At 43.6% G+C, this 20,000-nt stretch overlaps 1 protein-coding gene across 3 annotated transcripts in view; it reads right to left on the bottom strand.

Moving 5' to 3' along the window:
- parp8 (poly (ADP-ribose) polymerase family, member 8) overlaps positions 1-20,000 on the bottom strand; it is a 93,863-nt gene that overhangs the window by 52,921 nt on the left and 20,942 nt on the right. For all 3 annotated transcript variants that reach the window (XM_042320224.1, XM_042320225.1, XM_042320226.1), the window contains exons 3-6: positions 10,348-10,385; positions 9,073-9,162; positions 7,188-7,258; positions 1,954-2,022 (exon numbers count right to left, since the gene is read on the bottom strand). In XM_042320224.1, coding sequence (XP_042176158.1) covers positions 1,954-2,022; positions 7,188-7,258; positions 9,073-9,162; positions 10,348-10,385 — 268 coding nt within the window. The remainder of the gene's footprint in view (positions 1-1,953; positions 2,023-7,187; positions 7,259-9,072; positions 9,163-10,347; positions 10,386-20,000) is intronic.

The following is a 20,000-nucleotide window of genomic DNA, read 5'->3' as shown; positions in this document are numbered from 1 at the left end:
AGTTTCCCAAAATTCCCAGATTTTCAAAAGATTCTGATTGATGGACTTCCAGGAATCTTCCAACTGGAATTTCTGGGAAAACCTGGAAAATGTACCTACATTTTGCAACCCTACCTGCAAGTCACATTACGCCGGTTGGCAAAGTGATGTGTAATTCCTATTGGAATCAAGCCAGAGTTGGGGATATACAACAGCTGGACATTTCATTCACCTGCAACCTGCATTCATACTGACAGCCAGAGTTAGGAACCGTGTGAGGAGACTACCTAAACCATTTAAAACTGGAACAACCATTTCAGCCAGAGTTAGGAACCGTGTGAGGAGACTACCTAAACCATTTAAAACTGGAACAACCATTTCAGTAATGGGTGCATACAATTGGATTAGTTTAGATAAATGTTATTTATGTTTGTGTAGCATTAATCAATCAGTCAATTACGTCAATTACCTCAATCAGCCTGACTAACCGAAGCCTGTATATAGCCTCTCTACTGTATATAGCCTCTCTACTATTATAGCCTCCCTACTGTATATAGCCTCTACTGTATATAGCCTCTCTACTGTATATAGCCTCTCTATCTCATATCTACATATACATACTGCCTCAATCAGCCTGACTAACCGGTGTCTGTATGTAGCCTCGTTACTTTTATAGCCTCCCTACTGTATATAGCCTCTCTACTGTATATAGCCTCTACTGTATATAGCCTCTCTACTGTTATAGCCTCTCTACTATTATAGCCTCTCTACTGTATATAGCCTCTCTATCTCATATCTACATATACATACTGCCTCAATCAGCCTGACTAACCGGTGTCTGTATGTAGCCTCGTTACTTTTATAGCCTCCCTACTGTATATAGCCTCTCTACTGTATATAGCCCCTCTACTGTATATAGCCTCTCTACTGTATATAGCCTCTCTACTGTATATAGCCTCTCTACTGTATATAGCCTCTCTACTGTATATAGCCTCTCTACTGTATATAGCCTCTCTACTGTATATAGTCTCTCTACTGTATATAGTCTCTCTACTGTATATAGCCTCTCTACTGTATATAGCCTCTCTACTGTATATAGCCTCTCTACTGTATATAGCCTCTCTACTGTATGTAGCCTCTCTACTGTATATAGCCTCTCTACGGTATATAGCCTCTCTACTGTATATAGTCTAGCCTCTCACTGTATATAGCCTCTCTACTGTATATAGCCTCTCTACTGTATATAGCCTCTACTGTATATAGCCTCTCTACTGTATATAGCCTCTCTACTGTATATAGCCCTCTACTGTATATCGCCTCTCTACTGTAGCCTCTCTACTGTATATAGCCTCTCTACTGTATATAGCCTCTCTACTGTATATAGCCTCTCTACTGTATATAGCCTCTCTACTATTATAGCCTCTCTACTGTATATAGCCTCTCTACTGTATATAGCCTCTCTACTGTATATAGCCTCTCTACTGTATATAGCCTCTCTACTGTATATAGCCTCTCTATCTCATATCTACATATACATACTGCCACAATCAGCCTGACTAACCGGTGTCTGTATGTAGCATTTCACTGTAAGGTCAACTACACCTGTTGTATTCGGCGCACGTGACAAATAAACTTTGTCAGCTGGCGCTGCAGTACAGCGCCCTTAACCACTGCGCCACCCGGGAGGCCTGGTGGGACTTCTCGTTTAGTTCTGAGTCAGTACCACATAACACTTGAAGTAATAATGACTTTCCATTGATTTTCAGTTCAACTTACTTGAAGTATTTGAGAAGAAAAAAAATGCCTTTGTGTTTACAGTGTAGGGTTAGAATTAGGGTTAGGTTTAAGGTTAGGGTTAAGGTTAGGTTAAGGGTTAGGGAAAATAGGATTTTGAATGGGAATCAATTGTTTGGTCCCCACAAGGATAGTAAAACATGTGTTTGTGTGTGTGTGTGTGTGTGTCTTGATGCTTACCTGACCTCCATAGTAAAACTCCTCAGAGTCAGCATCCCCCTCAGAGTCCTCCTCTATGGCATAGTGGCACTGGGGGGGAGTTATAACACATTATTACTGTTTATAACACAGGTATTACAGTTTAGAACACAGTTATTACATGTTATAACAGTTATCAAATCTGTCGTTCTGCCCCTGAACAGGCAGTTAACCCACTGTTCCCAGGCTGTCATTGTAAATAAGAATTTGTTCTTAACTGACTTGCCTGGTTAAATAAAGGTAAAATAAAATAAATAAATATTAGAGTTTATAACAGTTAAAGTTTATAACACAGTTCCTACAGTTTAGAACAGTTATTGCAGTTTAAAAGTTATTACACTTTATAACAGTTATTATAACCAGTTATTACAGTTTAAAACACAGTTATCAAATCAAATGTTATAACGCAGTTATTACAGGCGGTTATTACAGGTTATAACACAGTTATTACCATTTATAACAGTTATTACCGTTATTACATGTTTTTGCAGTTTATAACACAGTTATTACACGTTATTACAGTTTAAAACACAGTTATTACAGTTTAACACAGTTATTACATGTTTTTACAGTTTAAAACAGTTATTACATGTTTTTACAGTTTATAACACAGTTATTACACGCTATTACAGTTATAACACAGTTATTACATGTTATTACAGTTTAAAACACAGTTATTACATGTTTTTACAGTTTAAAACAGTTATTACACGCTATTACAGTTATAACACAGTTATTACATGTTATTACAGTTTAAAACACAGTTATCAAATCAAATGCGTCAAATACAACAGGTGGAGGTAGACCTGTAGTTTAGACCTCATGCTGACTCACAAGCCCTTATGCAACGATGCAGTTTTAAGAAAATACCCCCAGAAAGGTAAGAGATAAGAAAAACAAATAATTAAGGAGAAGCAGTAAATAACAATAGTGGGGCTGTATACAGGGGGGTACCGATACAGAGGCAATGTGGAGGTTATATACAGGGGGGAACCGGTACAGAGTCAATGTGGAGGCTATATTCAGAGTCAATGGGAGTACCAGTACCGGTTCCAGAGTCAATGGAGGTACAGGAGGCTACAGAGTCAATGTGGAGGCTATATACAGGGGTACCGGTACAGAGTCAATGTGGAGGCTATATACAGGAGGTACCGGTTCCAGAGTCAATGTGGAGGCTATATACAGGTACCGGTACAGGGGTACCAGAGTCAATGTGGAGACAGAGTCAATGTGGAGGCTATATACAGTACAGAGTGTTACGGTACAGAGTCAGTGTGGAGGCTATATACAGGGTGTTATGGTACAGAGTCAATGTGGAGGCTATATACAGGGGGGTACCAGTACAATGTGGAGGCTATATACAGGGGGTACAGAGTCAGTGTGGGGTACAGGGTGTTATGGTACGAGAGTCAATGTGGAGGCTATATACAGGGGGTACCGGTACAGAGTCAATGTGGAGGCTATATACAGAAGGGACCGGTACAGAGTCAATGTGGAGGTCTATATACAGGGGGTACCGATACAGAGTCAGTGTGGAGGCTATACACAGGGTGTTACGGTACAGAGTCAATGTGGAGGCTATATACAGGGTGTTACGGTACAGAGTCAGTGTGGAGGCTGTATACAGGGTGTTATGGTACAGAGTCAATGTGGAGGCTATATACAGGGGGTACCAGTACAGAGTCAATGTGGAGGCTATATACAGGGGGTACCGGTACAGAGTCAATGTGGAGGCTATATACAGAAGGGACCGGTACAGAGTCAATGTGGAGTCTATATACAGGGGGTACCGATACAGAGTCAGTGTGGAGGCTATACACAGGGTGTTACGGTACAGAGTCAATGTGGAGGCTATATACAGGGTGTTACGGTACAGAGTCAGTGTGGAGGCTGTATACAGGGTGTCAATGTGGAGGCTATATACAGGGGAGTACAGAGTCAATACAGGTGGAGGCTATAATGTGGAGGCTATATACAGTACAGAGTCAATGGGAGGCTATATACAGGGTGTTACAGTACAGAGTCAATGTGGAGGCTATATACAGGGGGTACCAGTACAGAGTCAATGTGGAGGCTATATACAGGGGGTACCGGTACAGAGTCAATGTGGAGGCTATATACAGGGGAGGCTATATGCTGCGGCTATATGCTGCGCCTTCTTCACGATGCTGTCTGTGTGAGTGGACCAATTCAGTTTGTCTGTGATGTGTACGCCGAGGAACTTAAAACTTACTACCCTCTCCACTACTGTTCCATCGATGTGGATAGGGGGGTGTTCCCTGTGCTGTTTCCTGAAGTCCACAATCATCTCCTTAGTTTTGTTGACGTTGAGTGTGAGGTTATTTTCCTGACACCACACTCCGAGGGCCCTCACCTCCTCCCTGTAGGCCGTCTCGTCGTTGTTGGTAATCAAGCCTACCACTGTTTTGTCTTCCACAAACTTGATGATTGAGTTGGAGGCGTGCGTGGCCACGCAGTCGTGGGTGAACAGGGAGTACAGGAGAGGGCTCAGAACGCACCCTTGTGGGGCCCCAGTGTTGAGGATCAGCGGGGTGGAGATGTTGTTGCCTACCCTCACCACCTGGGGGCGGCCCGTCAGGAAGTCCAGTACCCAGTTGCACAGGGCGGGGTCGAGACCCAGGGTCTCGAGCTTGATGACGAGCTTGGAGGGCACTATGGTGTTAAATGCCGAGCTGTAGTCGATGAACAGCATTCTCACATAGGTATTCCTCTTGTCCAGATGGGTTAGGGCAGTGTGCAGTGTGGTTGAGATTGCATCGTCTGTGGACCTATTTGGGCGGTAAGCAAATTGGAGTGGATCTAGGGTGTCAGGTAGGGTGGAGGTGATATGGTCCTTGACTAGTCTCTCAAAGCACTTCATGATGACGGAAGTGAGTGCTACGGGGCGGTAGTCGTTTAGCTCAGTTACCTTAGCTTTCTTGGGAACAGGAACAATGGTGGCCCTCTTGAAGCATGTGGGAACAACAGACTGGGATAGGGATTGATTGAATATGTCCGTAAACACACCAGCCAGCTGGTCTGCGCATGCTCTGAGGGCGCGGCTGGAGATGCCGTCTGGGCCTGCAGCCTTGCGAGGGTTGACAGGTTTAAATCTTTTCCTCATGTCGGCTGCAGTGAAGGAGAGTCCGCATGTTTTAGTTGCGGGCAGTGTCAGTGGCACTGTATTGTCCTCAAAGCAGGCAAAAAAATTATTTAGTCTGCCTGGGAGCAAGACATCCTGGTCCGTGACGGTGCTGGTTTTCTTTTTGCAATCCATGATTGACTGTAGACCCTGCCACATACCTCTTGTGTCTGAGCCGTTGAATTGAGATTCTACTTTGTCTCTGTACTGACGCTTAGCTTGTTTGATTGCCTTGGGGAGGGAATAGCTGCACTGTTTGTATTCGGTCATGTTACCAGTCACCTTGCCCTGATTAAAAGCAGTGGTTCGCGCTTTCAGTTTCACGCGAATGCTGCCATCAATCCACGGTTTCTGGTTTGGGAATGTTTTAATCGTTGCTATGGGAACGACATCTTCAACGCACATGTTGTCGCCTGATGCAATACGGAACATATCCCAGTCCACGTGATGGAAGCAGTCTTGGAGTGTGGAATCGGATTTGGTCGGACCAGCGTTGAACAGACCTCAGCGCGGGAGCTTCTTGTATTAGCTTCTGTCTGTAGGCTGGGATCAACAAAATGGAGTCGTGGTCAGCTTTTCCGAAAGGAGGGCGGGGCAGGGCCTTATATGCATCGCGGAAGTTGGAATAGCAATGATCCAAGGTTTTTCCAGCCCTGGTTGCGCAATCGATATGCTGATAAAATTTAGGGAGTCTTGTTTTCAGATTAGCCTTGTTAAAATCCCCAGCTACAATGAATGCAGCCTCCGGATATATGGATTCCAGTTTGCAAAGAGTCAAATAAAGTTCGTTCAGAGCCATCGATGTGTCTGCTTGGGGGGGAATATATACGGCTGTATAACACAGTTATTACAACACAGTTATTACAGGTTACAACACAGTTATTACAGGTTACAACAGTTATAACAGTTATTATAGGTTATAATACAGATATTACAGGTTACCACAGTTATTATAGGTTACCACAGCTATTACAGGTTACAAAAGTTATTATAGGTTACAACACTTATTATAGGTTACCACAGTTGTTATAGGTTATAACACAGTTATTACAGGTTACAACAGTTATTATAGGTTACAACAGTTATTATAGGTTATAACACAGTTATTACAGGTTACAACAGTTGTTACAGGTTACAACAGTTATTATAGGTTTTAATACAGTTATTATAGGTTATTATAGGTTACAGCAGTTATTATGGGTTATAACAGTTATTACAGGTTATAACACAGTTATTATAGGTTATAACAGTTATTATAGGTTATAACAGTTATTACAGGTTATAACAGTTATTGCAGGTTATAACACAGTTATTACAGTTGTAACACAGTTGTTACAGTTATAACACAGTTATTACAGATTATAACAGTTATTACAGGTTACCACAGTTATTACAGGTTACCACAGTTATTATAGGTTACCACAGCTATTACAGGTTACAAAAGTTATTATAGGTTATAATACAGTTATTATAGGTTATAATACAGTTATTATAGGTTATAATACAGTTATTATAGGTTATAATACAGTTATTATAGGTTATAATACAGTTATTATAGGTCACAACAGTTATTATAGGTTACAGTAGTTATTATGGGTTATAACAGTTATTACAGGTTATAACACAGTTATTATAGGTTATAACACAGTTATTACAGGTTATAACAGTTATTATAGGTTATAACACAGTTATTATAGGTTATAACACAGTTATTACAGGTTATAACAGTTATTACAGGTTATAACACAGTTATTACAGGTTATAACACAGTTATTACAGTTGTAACACAGTTATTACAGTTGTAACACAGTTATTACAGGTTATAACAGTTATTACAGGTTATAAGACCGTTATTACAGTTATAAGACCGTTATTACAGTTATAAGACATTTATTACAGGTTATAACAGTTATTACAGGTTATAACAGTTATTACAGGTTATAACAGTTATTACAGGTTATAACACAGTTATTACAGGTTATAACACAGTTATTACAGGTTATAACACAGTTATTACAGGTTATAATGAGCCTTTACAGTGTGTTATTAATCAGTGGAGTGAGGTGTAGCTCACCTGGTTTTTGTCTAACTGAAGTTTTGTCTTGATGGACAGGCAGCAGCTGGCGTCATTGTTGATCGTAATCTCTGTTGACAGCACACACGTATATAAAACTACTAGTCAGGAGGTGTATGTATCTACAGCATTATTGACTTGCTTATTATACTTCAGAAAGGCAGAAAGATCTTGGGATCAGAAATCAGACAAAGACCAAGGATTAACATGAAGCTGAGACGGCAGCCTTCCTACTATTTACTGAGGTTTTGTCCCTATTCCCTATATAGTGCACTACTTTAGACCAGGTCCCTATTCCCTATATAGTGCACTACTATAGACCATAGCCCTATTCCCTATATAGTGCACTACTTTAGACCAGAGCCCTATTCCCTATATAGTGCACTACTTTAGACCAGAGCCCTATTCCCTATATAGTGCACTACTTTAGACCAGAGCCCTATTCCCTATTAAAGTGTACTACTTTAGACCAGAGCCCTATTCCCTATATAGTGTACTACTTTAGACCAGAGCCCTTTTCCCTATATAGTGCACTACTTTAGACCAGGTCCCATAGGGAGGCCCATATAGCTACTACTACATCCTGTTGGTCAATCTGACAGCAGCCTCCCATCAGCCACCCATCAGACTGAAAGACTCAGGGAACAAGGTCAACACTGGTTAGAAAGGTTTAGAAGTTTTGTGTTTACGAGCTTGTCAGTTAATATGTCTGGAGGTGGCTATTGACATTGTAGTCATTCAGAGACACTTACATTACTGCATTCGTCTGAAGAAAGCTAGGTGAGACAACAATACATCACAACTGTATCAAGTCCACAGCAATACAGTTATCAGAGATGTCAGTGCTAGTGGGAAAAGACAAGTGTTATTTATGGGATTTATTTAAAGGGGTTGGGTTTCAGAGGTTTTTATGGGGTTTATTTAAAGAGGTAGGGTTTCAAAGGTTTTTATGGGGTTTATTTAAAGAGGTTGGGTTTCAAAGGTTTTTATGGGGTTTATTTAAAGAGGTAGGGTTTCAGAGGTTTTTATGGGATTTATTTAAAGAGGTTGGGTTTCAGAGGTTTTTATGGGATTTATTTAAAGAGGTAGGGTTTCAAAGGTTTTTATGGGGTTTATTTAAAGAGGTTGGGTTTCAAAGGTTTTTATGGGGTTTATTTAAAGAGGTAGGGTTTCAGAGGTTTTTATGGGATTTATTTAAAGAGGTTGGGTTTCAGAGGTTTTTATGGGATTTATTTAAAGAGGTAGGGTTTCAAAGGTTTTTATGTGGTTTATTTAAAGAGGTAGGGTTTCAGAGGTTTTAATGGGGTTTATTTAAAGAGGTAGGGTTTCAGAGGTTTTTATGGGATTTATTTAAAGAGGTTGGGTTTCAGAGGTTTTTATGGGGTTTATTTAAAGGGGTTGGGTTTCAGAGGTTTTAATGGGGTTTATTTAAAGGGGTTGGGTTTCAGAGGTTTTAATGGGGTTTATTTAAAGGGGTAGGGTTTCAGAGGTTTTTAATGGGATTTATTTAAAGGGGTTGGGTTTCAGAGGTTTTCGGAAGACGTTTGCCTGTTAGGGGAAAACGTGTTCCACCATTGGTGTGCCAGGACAGAGAAGAGCTTTGACTGTGGTAAGCAATAGCTGCCTTCCCGTGGCAGGGCCAAGACACCAGAAGTGTCAGAACAGAGTGCTGGGGTGTCAGGTTAATGTGTTGGGTTTGGGAATAGCCTGAAGGTAGAGAGAGGCAGTTGCCCTTGCTGCTCCGTAGGCAAGTACCAGGGTATTGAAGATGATAAGACGATAAGAAAACAATTTAAAACGTTCCTGTATTCAAAGTATTTATGCAGATTCAAAGAGATCAGTCTGTACTTGACAATGCAATACGGACGATCGGACATAAATGTACCTGTTGAGATTCTGTGGAAGATGACGGGGATCGGGTCTCTGGTTACTAGAACTTCATCCTCGTTTTCAGAGTTTGACACGTATGTGTTGTCTGTGTTGAAGAAAGAAAGTAAAAAAACATTAATCAATAAACAGACATTACACACGATACCAGGCATAGAGCAACCACTACCCGTAGTTGACCTTTCAACCCAGACAGTTCCACTGACTAGACCCACTACCCGTAGTTGACCTTTCAACCCAGACAGTTCCACTGACTAGACCCACTACCCGTAGTTGACCTTTCAACCCAGACAGTTCCACTGACTAGACCCACTACCCGTAGTTGACCTTTCAACCCAGACAGTTCCACTGACTAGACCCACTACCCGTAGTTGACCTTTCAACCCAGACAGTTCCACTGACTAGACCCACTACCCGTAGTTGACCTTTCAACCCAGACAGTTCCACTGACTAGACCCACTACCCGTAGTTGACCTTTCAACCCAGACAGTTCCACTGACTAGACCCACTACCCGTAGTTGACCTTTCAACCCAGACAGTTCCACTGACTAGACCCACTACCCGTAGTTGACCTTTCAACCCAGACAGTTCCACTGACTAGACCCACTACCCGTAGTTGACCTTTCAACCCAGACAGTTCCACTGACTAGACCCACTACCCGTAGTTGACCTTTCAACCCAGACAGTTCCACTGACTAGACCCACTACCCGTAGTTGACCTTTCAACCCAGACAGTTCCACTGACTAGACCCACTACCCGTAGTTGACCTTTCAACTCAGACAGTTGTAAGTAATTCATCTTTCATGGATATTACGTTCCATTGCGTGACACATCCCAAAGCAGCCTTCTCCTCATATCACGGTGACATAATGTGAGATATATGATATAATGTGAGATATATGACATAATGTGAGATATGACATAATATGAGATAAATGACATCATGTGAGATATATGACATAATGTGAGATAATGTCTCATAATATGACATAATGTCTCATAATATGACATAATATGACATAATGTCTCATTGACTGAATAAGAATATGGGGCTCGCTGACAGTCACACTTAGCGGAGAAAGAATCTATATGGTTTCAGAATCTACGCCGTTATGGCCATGACCTCATTGGCAGTCTGCGAACGTGAATCACGCTAGGCCTGAGGTCAGAGGGGTCATTAGACTAAAGTAGTAGATGATGGCTTGCAAGATATTACAGTAGAGACACACGGAGAGAGAAGTCATGTCAGTGAAGACATGGCGCGGTCCTTACCTGGGTAGTCGTCAGAGACGTGCACAGAGTAGGACACCCTGGAGGAGAATGAAGAAATACATTAAAAACATTATTATTAAAATACTAATCAATAATTCAGTCAATCAATCCAATGTATTTAATAAACCCGTATTACATCAACAGTTGTGGTAAAGTGACCGAAAAAAGCATGTGTGTCCAGAAGCTGTCAGTAACTACCAGTAGTTATACTAAATGGAAAATACATTATTGTTGTCCCCAAGTGACCTGATCAATACATCAATAAGATCTTAATGAACCAGACGGTGTACATTTACAGTTTCTCAGTTCCTAGTTGACTCAACACTGGGAGCCGGTGAAACTGGCAGGCTAAGCGGCTCTGCGTGGCTCAATAGATAGCAGCAGGCAAGTCAATTTCATATGTTAAAATTACGGAACTTGTCGAATAACTTAATTCACACACGACTTTACACATCCTGTTAAAAAGTACGGGTTCACAAACAGGTTTCCCCGTGGGTGCCTCCCAGAATAACTTGAGAGTGTTTATGAGCAACAGCAGACCCAATTAGCATGATTCTGGTGTTGGCTCAATCAAACTCCCAATCTACTAAATGAGTTCTCTCTCCCAGCAGTAGGAGGGCTTTGAGCGATAGGCTTTGTCACAAATTACATCATATTCCCTACTTAGTGCACTACTTTTGATTAGGGCCCATGAGGTTCTAATCAAAAGTAGGGCACTATTTGTGACACAGTCATGGGATCCAACACAATGGCTGAGCCAGCAAAGGAACAGAAAAGTCTAACCATATGCAGTATTTTTAGCATGTAGGCTACAATAGAAGTCTGTCTGCAAGTTTGCACCAGGGGGCAGAGTTCTTGCGAACTAAGAAAAAGCAGAACATCATTAAAAAGGTGTGAGTTTCAACCAGGCGTGCTCAGAAAACCTCAAATCATCAAACAGGAAAATGGCCCAAACCCAGGTGAATGATTAAAATACTCATTATTCAAATAAGACTTCACCAATGACTGGCAAGACTGTGTGATAACAGACCACATTGTAAAGTCAAGGTGTCCCTGTGAGAATGGGAGGGGCAATATATTCAGTAATGTTATATTTCCTGTCTGTTCATAAAGTGTACAATTAGACATTACACGTAGATAAACACACGAGGAAGACGCCATTATAGCTACAGAGAGCAGGATTATAATTCAACATTTTTTTCAGGCTTTTCAAAATGCAAAAATACTCTAAAATGAATTGAAATGATGTGCATAGTTCAAATAGAGTCAACAGACATACATCCCATAATTGTCTACATTACAGTGCGTTTCCATGCTGTCCAGAGAGAGTGTAGCTGTGTAGGCAAGGTGCTGTTAATGAGTGATAACTGATGTAATGTAAATATGATATTAACCCTCCATTCCCAATGAGTTGTGAATATCTGAATATTCTGGAAGCAGAACGCATGTTGCCAACCCCCGTTCACCCTGCAGCTGTGTACCGTGCTGACTGAGGCAGCATCAAACCTCCGCGTCTCTTAAAGACGTCAACAGGTGTGTTTCATTCTCCTCTGAGTCCTCCTCCACTACTCCTCAGGTCGACTTTCATTCTCCTCTGAGTCCTCCTCCACTACTCCTCAGGTCGACTTTCATTCTGCTCCGATTCCTCCTCCACTACTCCTCAGGTCGACTTTCATTCTGCTCTGATTCCTCCTCCACTACTCCTCAGGTCGACTTTCATTCTGCTCCGATTCCTCCTCCACTACTCCTCAGGTCGACTTTCATTCTCCTCTGAGTCCTCCTCCACTACTCCTCAGGTCGACTTTCATTCTGCTCCGAGTCCTCCTCGACTACTCCTCAGGTCGACTTTCATTCTCCTCTGAGTCCTCCTCCACTACTCCTCAGGTCGACTTTCATTCTGCTCTGATTCCTCCTCCACTACTCCTCAGGTCGACTTTCATTCTGCTCTGATTCCTCCTCCACTACTCCTCAGGTCAACTTTCATTCTGCTCTGATTCCTCCTCCACTACTCCTCAGGTCGACTTTCATTCTGCTCTGATTCCTCCTCCTCTACTCCTCAGGTCGACTTTCATTCTGCTCTGAGTCCTCCTCCACTACTCCTCAGGTCGACTTTCATTCTCCTCTGAGTCCTCCTCCACTACTCCTCAGGTCAACTACAAGAGACCAGACTAGATGACAACACAACACAACAGACCAGTCCAGATTACAACTAGACCAGACTAGGCCTACCTGGTTAAATAAAGGTGTTCTCAACTGGCCTACCTGGTTAAATAAAGGTGTTCTCAACTAGCCTACCTGGTTAAATAAAGGTGTTCTCAACTGGCCTACCTGGTTAAATAAAGGTGTTCTCAACTAGCCTACCTGGTTAAATAAAGGTGTTCTCAACTGGCCTACCTGGTTAAATAAAGGTGTTCTCAACTAGCCTACCTGGTTAAATAAAGGTGTTCTCAACTGGCCTACCTGGTTAAATAAAGGTGTTCTCAACTAGCCTACCTGGTTAAATAAAGGTGTTCTCAACTAGCCTACCTGGTTAAATAAAGGTGAAATAAAATAAATAAATAAAAATAACAAACCAGGCCAGACCCCAACACAACAGACCAGACCATAACAGACCAGGCCAGGCCCCAACAAAACAGACCAGACCATAACAGACCAGGCCAGACCCCAACACAACAGACCAGACTACAACAGACCAGACCATAACAGACCAGGCCAGACCACAACACAACAGACCATAACAGACCAGGCCAGACCCCAACACAACAGACCAGACCATAACAGACCAGGCCAGACCCCAACACAACAGACCAGACCATAACAGACCAGGCCAGACCCCAACACAACAGACCAGACCACAACAGACCAGACCATAACAGACCAGGCCAGACCACAGACCACAACAGACCAGACCACAACAGACCAGACCACAACAGACCAGACCATAACAGACCAGGCCAGACCCCAACACAACAGACCAGACCACAACAGACCAGACCATAACAGACCAGGCCAGACCACAACACAACAGACCAGACCATAACAGACCAGGCCAGACCCCAACACAACAGACCAGACCATAACAGACCAGACCATAACAGACCAGACCACAACAGACCAGACCATAACAGACCAGACCACCAGGCCAGGCCAGACCCCAACACAACAGACCAGACCACAACAGACCAGACCATAACAGACCAGGCCAGACCCCAACACAACAGACCAGACCACAACAGACCAGACCATAACAGACCAGGCCAGACCCCAACACAACAGACCAGACCATAACAGACCAGGCCAGACCCCAACACAACAGACCAGACCACAACCGACCAGACCATAACAGACCAGGCCAGACCCCAACACAACAGACCAGACTAGACCACAGCAGACTAGACCACAACAGACCAGACCACAACAGACTAGACCACAACAGACCAGGCCAGACCCCAACACAACAGACCAGACCACAACAGACCAGACTAGACCACGACAGACTAGACCACAAAAGACCAAACTAGACCACAACAGACCAGACCATAACAGACCAGGCCAGACCCCAACACAACAGACCACAACAGACCAGGCCAGACCCCAACACAACAGACCAGACTAGACCACAACACACTAGACCACAACAGACCAGACCACGACAGACCAGACTAGACCCCAACACAACAGACCAGACCACAACAGACCAGACTAGACCACAACAGACTAGACCACAACAGACTATACCACAACACAACAGACCAGACCACAACAGACCAGACCACAACAGACCAGACCACAACAGACCAGACTAGACCACAAAGCCAGCAGAGACCATTTGATGGGCATGTTAAGGGCTAGCTCTGGCTTGAGACCTAGTGGAACCTTGTTAAGCCTTGATGTGATGCTGCTAATCAAAAACTCACAGAGACTCACAGAGAATTAGACTTAATGAAATGACCATTCAGTCACCCGCTGAAGTCTTAATCCACTGATACAATAGATTCCCTGGATATTAGTGTGTTGCTGTAGCTTGGGGACAAACTGTGGACAGATGCTAACCAGACATTAATTTAGCATGTAGCCGTACCTAGCCTAGTGTGTGGGCAGATGCTAACCAGACATTAATTTAGCATGTAGCCGTAACTAGCCTAGTGTGTGGGCAAATGCTAACCAGACATGAATTTAGCATGTAGCCGTAACTAGCCTAGTGTGTGGGCAGATGCTAACCAGACATTAATTTAGTATGTAGCCGTACCTAGCCTAGTGTGTGGGCAGATGCTAACCAGACATTAATTTAGCATGTAGCCGTAACTAGCCTAGTGTTGGGCAGATGCTAACCAGACATTAATTTAGCATGTAGTTTGTTCCAGCCTAGTGTGTGGGCAGATGCTAATCCAGACATTAATTTAGCACACCAAATGTAACTAGCCTAGTGACCACTGGGCAGATGCTAACCAGACATTAATTTAGCATGTAGCCGTAACTAGCCTAGTGTGTGGACAGATGCTAACCAGACATTAATTTAGCATGTAGCTTAATGAAATTCAATTCAGCATTGAACAAAGGTGCAAGTTTAAGTTTGTTCCACCTGAGCGGGTCTGACCACCAATCAGAGACCACTATGATGACACACCAAATGATGACCACCAATCAGAGACCACTATGATGACACACCAAATGATGACCACCAATCAGAGACCACTATGATGACACACCAAATGATGACCACCAATCAGAGACCACTATGATAACACACCAAATGATGACCACCAATCAGAGACCACTATGATGGTCTACAGAAGGACAGAGGTGGTGTAGTCTACAGGAGGACAGAGGTGGTGTAGCCTACAGGAGGACGGCAGTGGTGTAGTCTACAGGAGGACAGCAGCGGTATAGCCTATAGGAGGACGGCAGGGGTATAGCCTACAGGAGGACAGCAGTGGTATAGCCTATAGGAGGACGGCAGCGGTATAGCCTATAGGAGGACGGAGGCGGTGTAGCCTACCGGAGGACAGGCAGCGTGTAGTCTACAGGAGGACAGAGGTGGTGTAGTCTACAGGAGGACAGAGGTGGTGTAGTCTACAGGAGGACAGAGGTGGTGTAGCCTACAGGAGGACGGAGGTGGTGTAGCCTACAGGAGGACAGTAGCGATGTAGTCTACAGGAGGACAGTAGTGATGTAGCCTACAGGAGGACAGCAGCGGTGTAGTCTACAGGAGGACAGAGGTGGTGTAGCCTACAGGAGGACAGAGGTGGTGTAGTCTACAGGAGGACAGAGGTGGTGTAGTCTACAGGAGGACAGAGGTGGTGTAGTCTACAGGAGGACAGAGGTGGTGTAGTCTACAGGAGGACAGTAGTGATGTAGCCTACAGGAGGACAGTAGCGATGTAGTCTACAGGAGGACAGAGGTGGTGTAGTCTACAGGAGGACAGAGGTGGTGTAGTCTACAGGAGGACAGAGGTGGTGTAGTCTACAGGAGGACAGAGGTGGTGTAGTCTACAGGAGGACAGAGGTGGTGTAGTCTACAGGAGGACAGAGGTGGTGTAGTCTACAGGAGGACGGCAGCGGTGTAGTCTACAGGAGGACTGTCAGTCTGACAGTCTACAGGAGGATGGCAGGTGGTGTAGTCTACAGGAGGACAGAGGCGGTGTAGCCTACAGGAGGACAGCAGCGGTGTAGTCTACAGGAGGACAGAGGTGGTGTAGTCTACAGGAGGACAGAGGTGGTGTAGCCTACAGGAGGACAGAGGTGGTGTAGCCTACAGGAGGACAGTAGCGTGTAGTCTACAGGAGGACAGTAGTGATGTAGCCTACAGGAGGACAGCAGCGGTGTAGTCTACAGGAGGACAGAGGTGGTGTAGCCTACAGGAGGACAGAGGTGGTGTAGCCTACAGGAGGACAGAGGTGGTGTAGCCTACAGGAGGACAGAGGTGGTGTAGCCTACAGGAGGACAGAGGTGGTGTAGCCTACAGGAGGACAGAGGTGGTGTAGCCTACAGGAGGACAGTAGCGGTGTAGTCTACAGGAGGACAGAGGTGGTGTAGTCTACAGGAGGACAGAGGTGGTGTAGTCTACAGGAGGACAGAGGTGGTGTAGTCTACAGGAGGACAGAGGTGGTGTAGTCTACAGGAGGACGGAGGTGGTGTAGCCTACAGGAGGACAGCAGTGGTGTAGTCTACAGGAGGACAGAGGTGGTGTAGCCTACAGGAGGACAGAGGTGGTGTAGCCTACAGGAGGACAGAGGTGGTGTAGCCTACAGGAGGACAGAGGTGGTGTAGCCTACAGGAGGACAGTAGCGATGTAGTCTACAGGAGGACAGAGGTGGTGTAGTCTACAGGAGGACAGAGGTGGTGTAGTCTACAGGAGGACAGAGGTGGTGTAGTCTACAGGAGGACAGAGGTGGTGTAGTCTACAGGAGGACGGAGGTGGTGTAGCCTACAGGAGGACAGCAGTGGTGTAGTCTACAGGAGGACAGAGGTGGTGTAGCCTACAGGAGGACAGAGGTGGTGTAGCCTACAGGAGGACAGTAGCGATGTAGTCTACAGGAGGAGGGTAGCGATGTAGCCTACAGGAGGACGGCAGCGATGTAGTCTACAGGTGGACAGTAGCGATGTAGCCTACAGGAGGACGGCAGCGGTGTAGTCTACAGGAGGACAGTAGTGATGTAGCCTACAGGAGGACGGCAGCGGTGTAGTCTACAGGAGGACTGTCAGTCTGACAGTCTACAGGAGGACGGCAGCGATGTAGCCTACAGGAGGACAGCAGCGGTGTAGTCTACAGGAGGACTGTCAGTCTGACAGTCTACAGGAGGACGGCAGCGATGTAGCCTACAGGAGGACAGTAGTGATGTAGCCTACAGGAGTACAGTAGCGGTGTAGCCTACAGGAGGACAGTAGCGATGTAGCCTACAGGAGGACAGTAGCGATGTAGCCTACAGGAGGACAGTAGTGATGTAGCCTACAGGAGGACAGTAGTGATGTAGCCTACAGGAGTACAGTAGCGGTGTAGTCTACAGGAGGACTGTCAGTCTACCTGCTGTAATCCATTTCCATCCACATCAAAACATGTCCCATGACTGTCATGACAACATCAGAATCTACAACTGACATTTCAAAGTCAAAAACCAGGGGCGCTTTAAAAAAAAAGGTTTTACGGAACAAAACAGACTTGTCAAACCCATTTTTCCCACTAAGAATTGAGATGCATTTATAATGCACACTGTACGTGTTTATAATCCTCTACATATTTAATTATTCACACTGTTTAGTGCAATGTCCCAATAAACTTTGTTTTGGTGAGTTCTCCTCAGGCTTAAATCCACACTCACAATGTGACATAAAACCTCATAAATAGATGCTATTCTACAGTGAGACATACTACCCCCTGACAGTAGTTATATAGGATGGTGTGTATAGACAGCATAGACAGTAGTTATATAGGATGGTGTGTATAGACAGTAGTTATATAGGATGGTGTGTATAGACAGCATAGACAGTAGTTATATAGGATGGTGTGTATAGACAGTAGTTATATAGGATGGTGTGTATAGACACTAGTTATATAGGATGGTGTGTATAGACACTAGTTATATAGGATGGTGTGTATAGACACTAGTTATATAGGATGGTGTGTATAGACAGTAGTTATATAGGATGGTGTGTATAGACAGTAGTTTTACAGGATGGTGTGTATAGACAGTATAGACAGTAGTTATATAGGATGGTGTGTATAGACAGTATAGACAGTAGTTATATAGGATGGTGTGTATAGACAGCATGGACAGTAGTTTTACAGGATGGTGTGTATAGACAGTAGTTATATAGGATGGTGTGTATAGACAGTATAGACAGTAGTTATATAGGATGGTGTGTATAGACAGTATAGACAGTAGTTATATAGGATGGTGTGTATAGACAGTATAGACAGTAGTTATATAGGATGGTGTGTATAGACAGTATAGACAGTAGTTATACAGGATGGTGTGTATAGACAGTAGTTATATAGGATGGTGTGTATAGACAGTATAGACAGTAGTTATATAGGATGGTGTGTATAGACAGTAGTTATATAGGATGGTGTGTATAGACAGTATAGACAGTAGTTATATAGGATGGTGTGTATAGACAGTATAGACAGTAGTTATATAGGATGGTGTGTATAGACAGTATAGACAGTAGTTATATAGGATGGTGTGTATAGACAGTAGTTATATAGGATGGTGTGTATAGACAGTATAGACAGTAGTTATATAGGATGGTGTGTATAGACAGTAGTTATATAGGATGGTGTGTATAGACAGTAGTTATATAGGATGGTGTGTATAGACAGTATAGACAGTAGTTATATAGGATGGTGAGTATAGACAGTATAGACAGTAGTTATATAGGATGGTGTGTATAGACAGTATAGACAGTAGTTATATAGGATGGTGTGTATAGACAGTAGTTATATAGGATGGTATGTATTGACAGTATAGACAGTAGTTATAATAGGATGGTGAGTAGACAGTAGTTATATAGGATGGTGAGTATAGACAGTATAGACAGTAGTTTTATAGGATGGTGTGTATAGACAGTATAGACAGTAGTTATATAGGATGGTGAGTATAGACAGTATAGACAGTAGTTTTATAGGATGGTGTGTATAGACAGTATAGACAGTAGTTATATAGGATGGTGAGTATAGACAGTATAGACAGTAGTTTTATAGGATGGTGTGTATAGACAGTATAGACAGTAGTTACAGTGCCTTGCGAAAGTATTCGGCCCCCTTGAACTTTGCGACCTTTTGCCACATTTCAGGCTTCAAACATAAAGATATAAAACTGTATTTTTTTGTGAAGAATCAACAACAAGTGGGACACAATCATGAAGTGGAACGACATTTATTGGATATTTCAAACTTTTTTAACAAATCAAAAACTGAAAAATTGGGCATGCAAAATTATTCAGCCCCTTTACTCTCAGTGCAGCAAACTCTCTCCAGAAGTTCAGTGAGGATCTCTGAATGATCCAATGTTGACCTAAATGACTAATGATGATAAATACAATCCACCTGTGTGTAATCAAGTCTCTGTATAAATGCACCTGCAAATTGCCAAGAAACTGAAGATCTCGTACAAGGCTGTGTACTACTCCCTTCACAGAACAGCGCAAACTGTCCCTAACCAGAATAGAAAGAGGAGAGGGAGGCCCCGGTGCACAACTGAGCAAGAGGACAAGTACATTAAGAGTGTCCAGTTTGAGAAACAGACGCCTCACAAGTCCTCAACTGGCAGCTTCATTTAAATAGTACCGACTCTAGGATGCTGGCCTTCTAGGCAGAGTTCCTCTGTTCAGTGTCTGTGTTTTTTTGCTCATCTTAATCTTTTATTTTTATTGGCCAGTCTGAGATATGGCTTTTTCTGTGCAACTCTGCCTAGAAGGCCAGCATCCCGGGGTCGCCTCATCACTGTTGACGTTGAGACTGGTGTTTTTTGCAGCTACTATTTTATGAAGTTGCCAGTTGAGGACTTGTGAGGCGTCTGCGGGCTGTCGGCTGCTGACTCAGTCCCTCTCCTAAATGTGCGCACAGAGGAGGGAGAGAAGCATTCTGGGAAGCACAAGCCTACTCACTCCCTCTCCTAAATGTGCGCACAGAGGAGGGAGAGAAGCATTCTGGGA

This window comes from Oncorhynchus tshawytscha, linkage group LG04 (genome assembly GCF_018296145.1).
Source record: "Oncorhynchus tshawytscha isolate Ot180627B linkage group LG04, Otsh_v2.0, whole genome shotgun sequence".
NCBI lineage: Eukaryota > Metazoa > Chordata > Actinopteri > Salmoniformes > Salmonidae > Oncorhynchus > Oncorhynchus tshawytscha.
The sequence above is the reverse complement of the archived record's forward strand: the minus strand, read 5'-3'. Positions and strand labels throughout refer to the sequence as shown.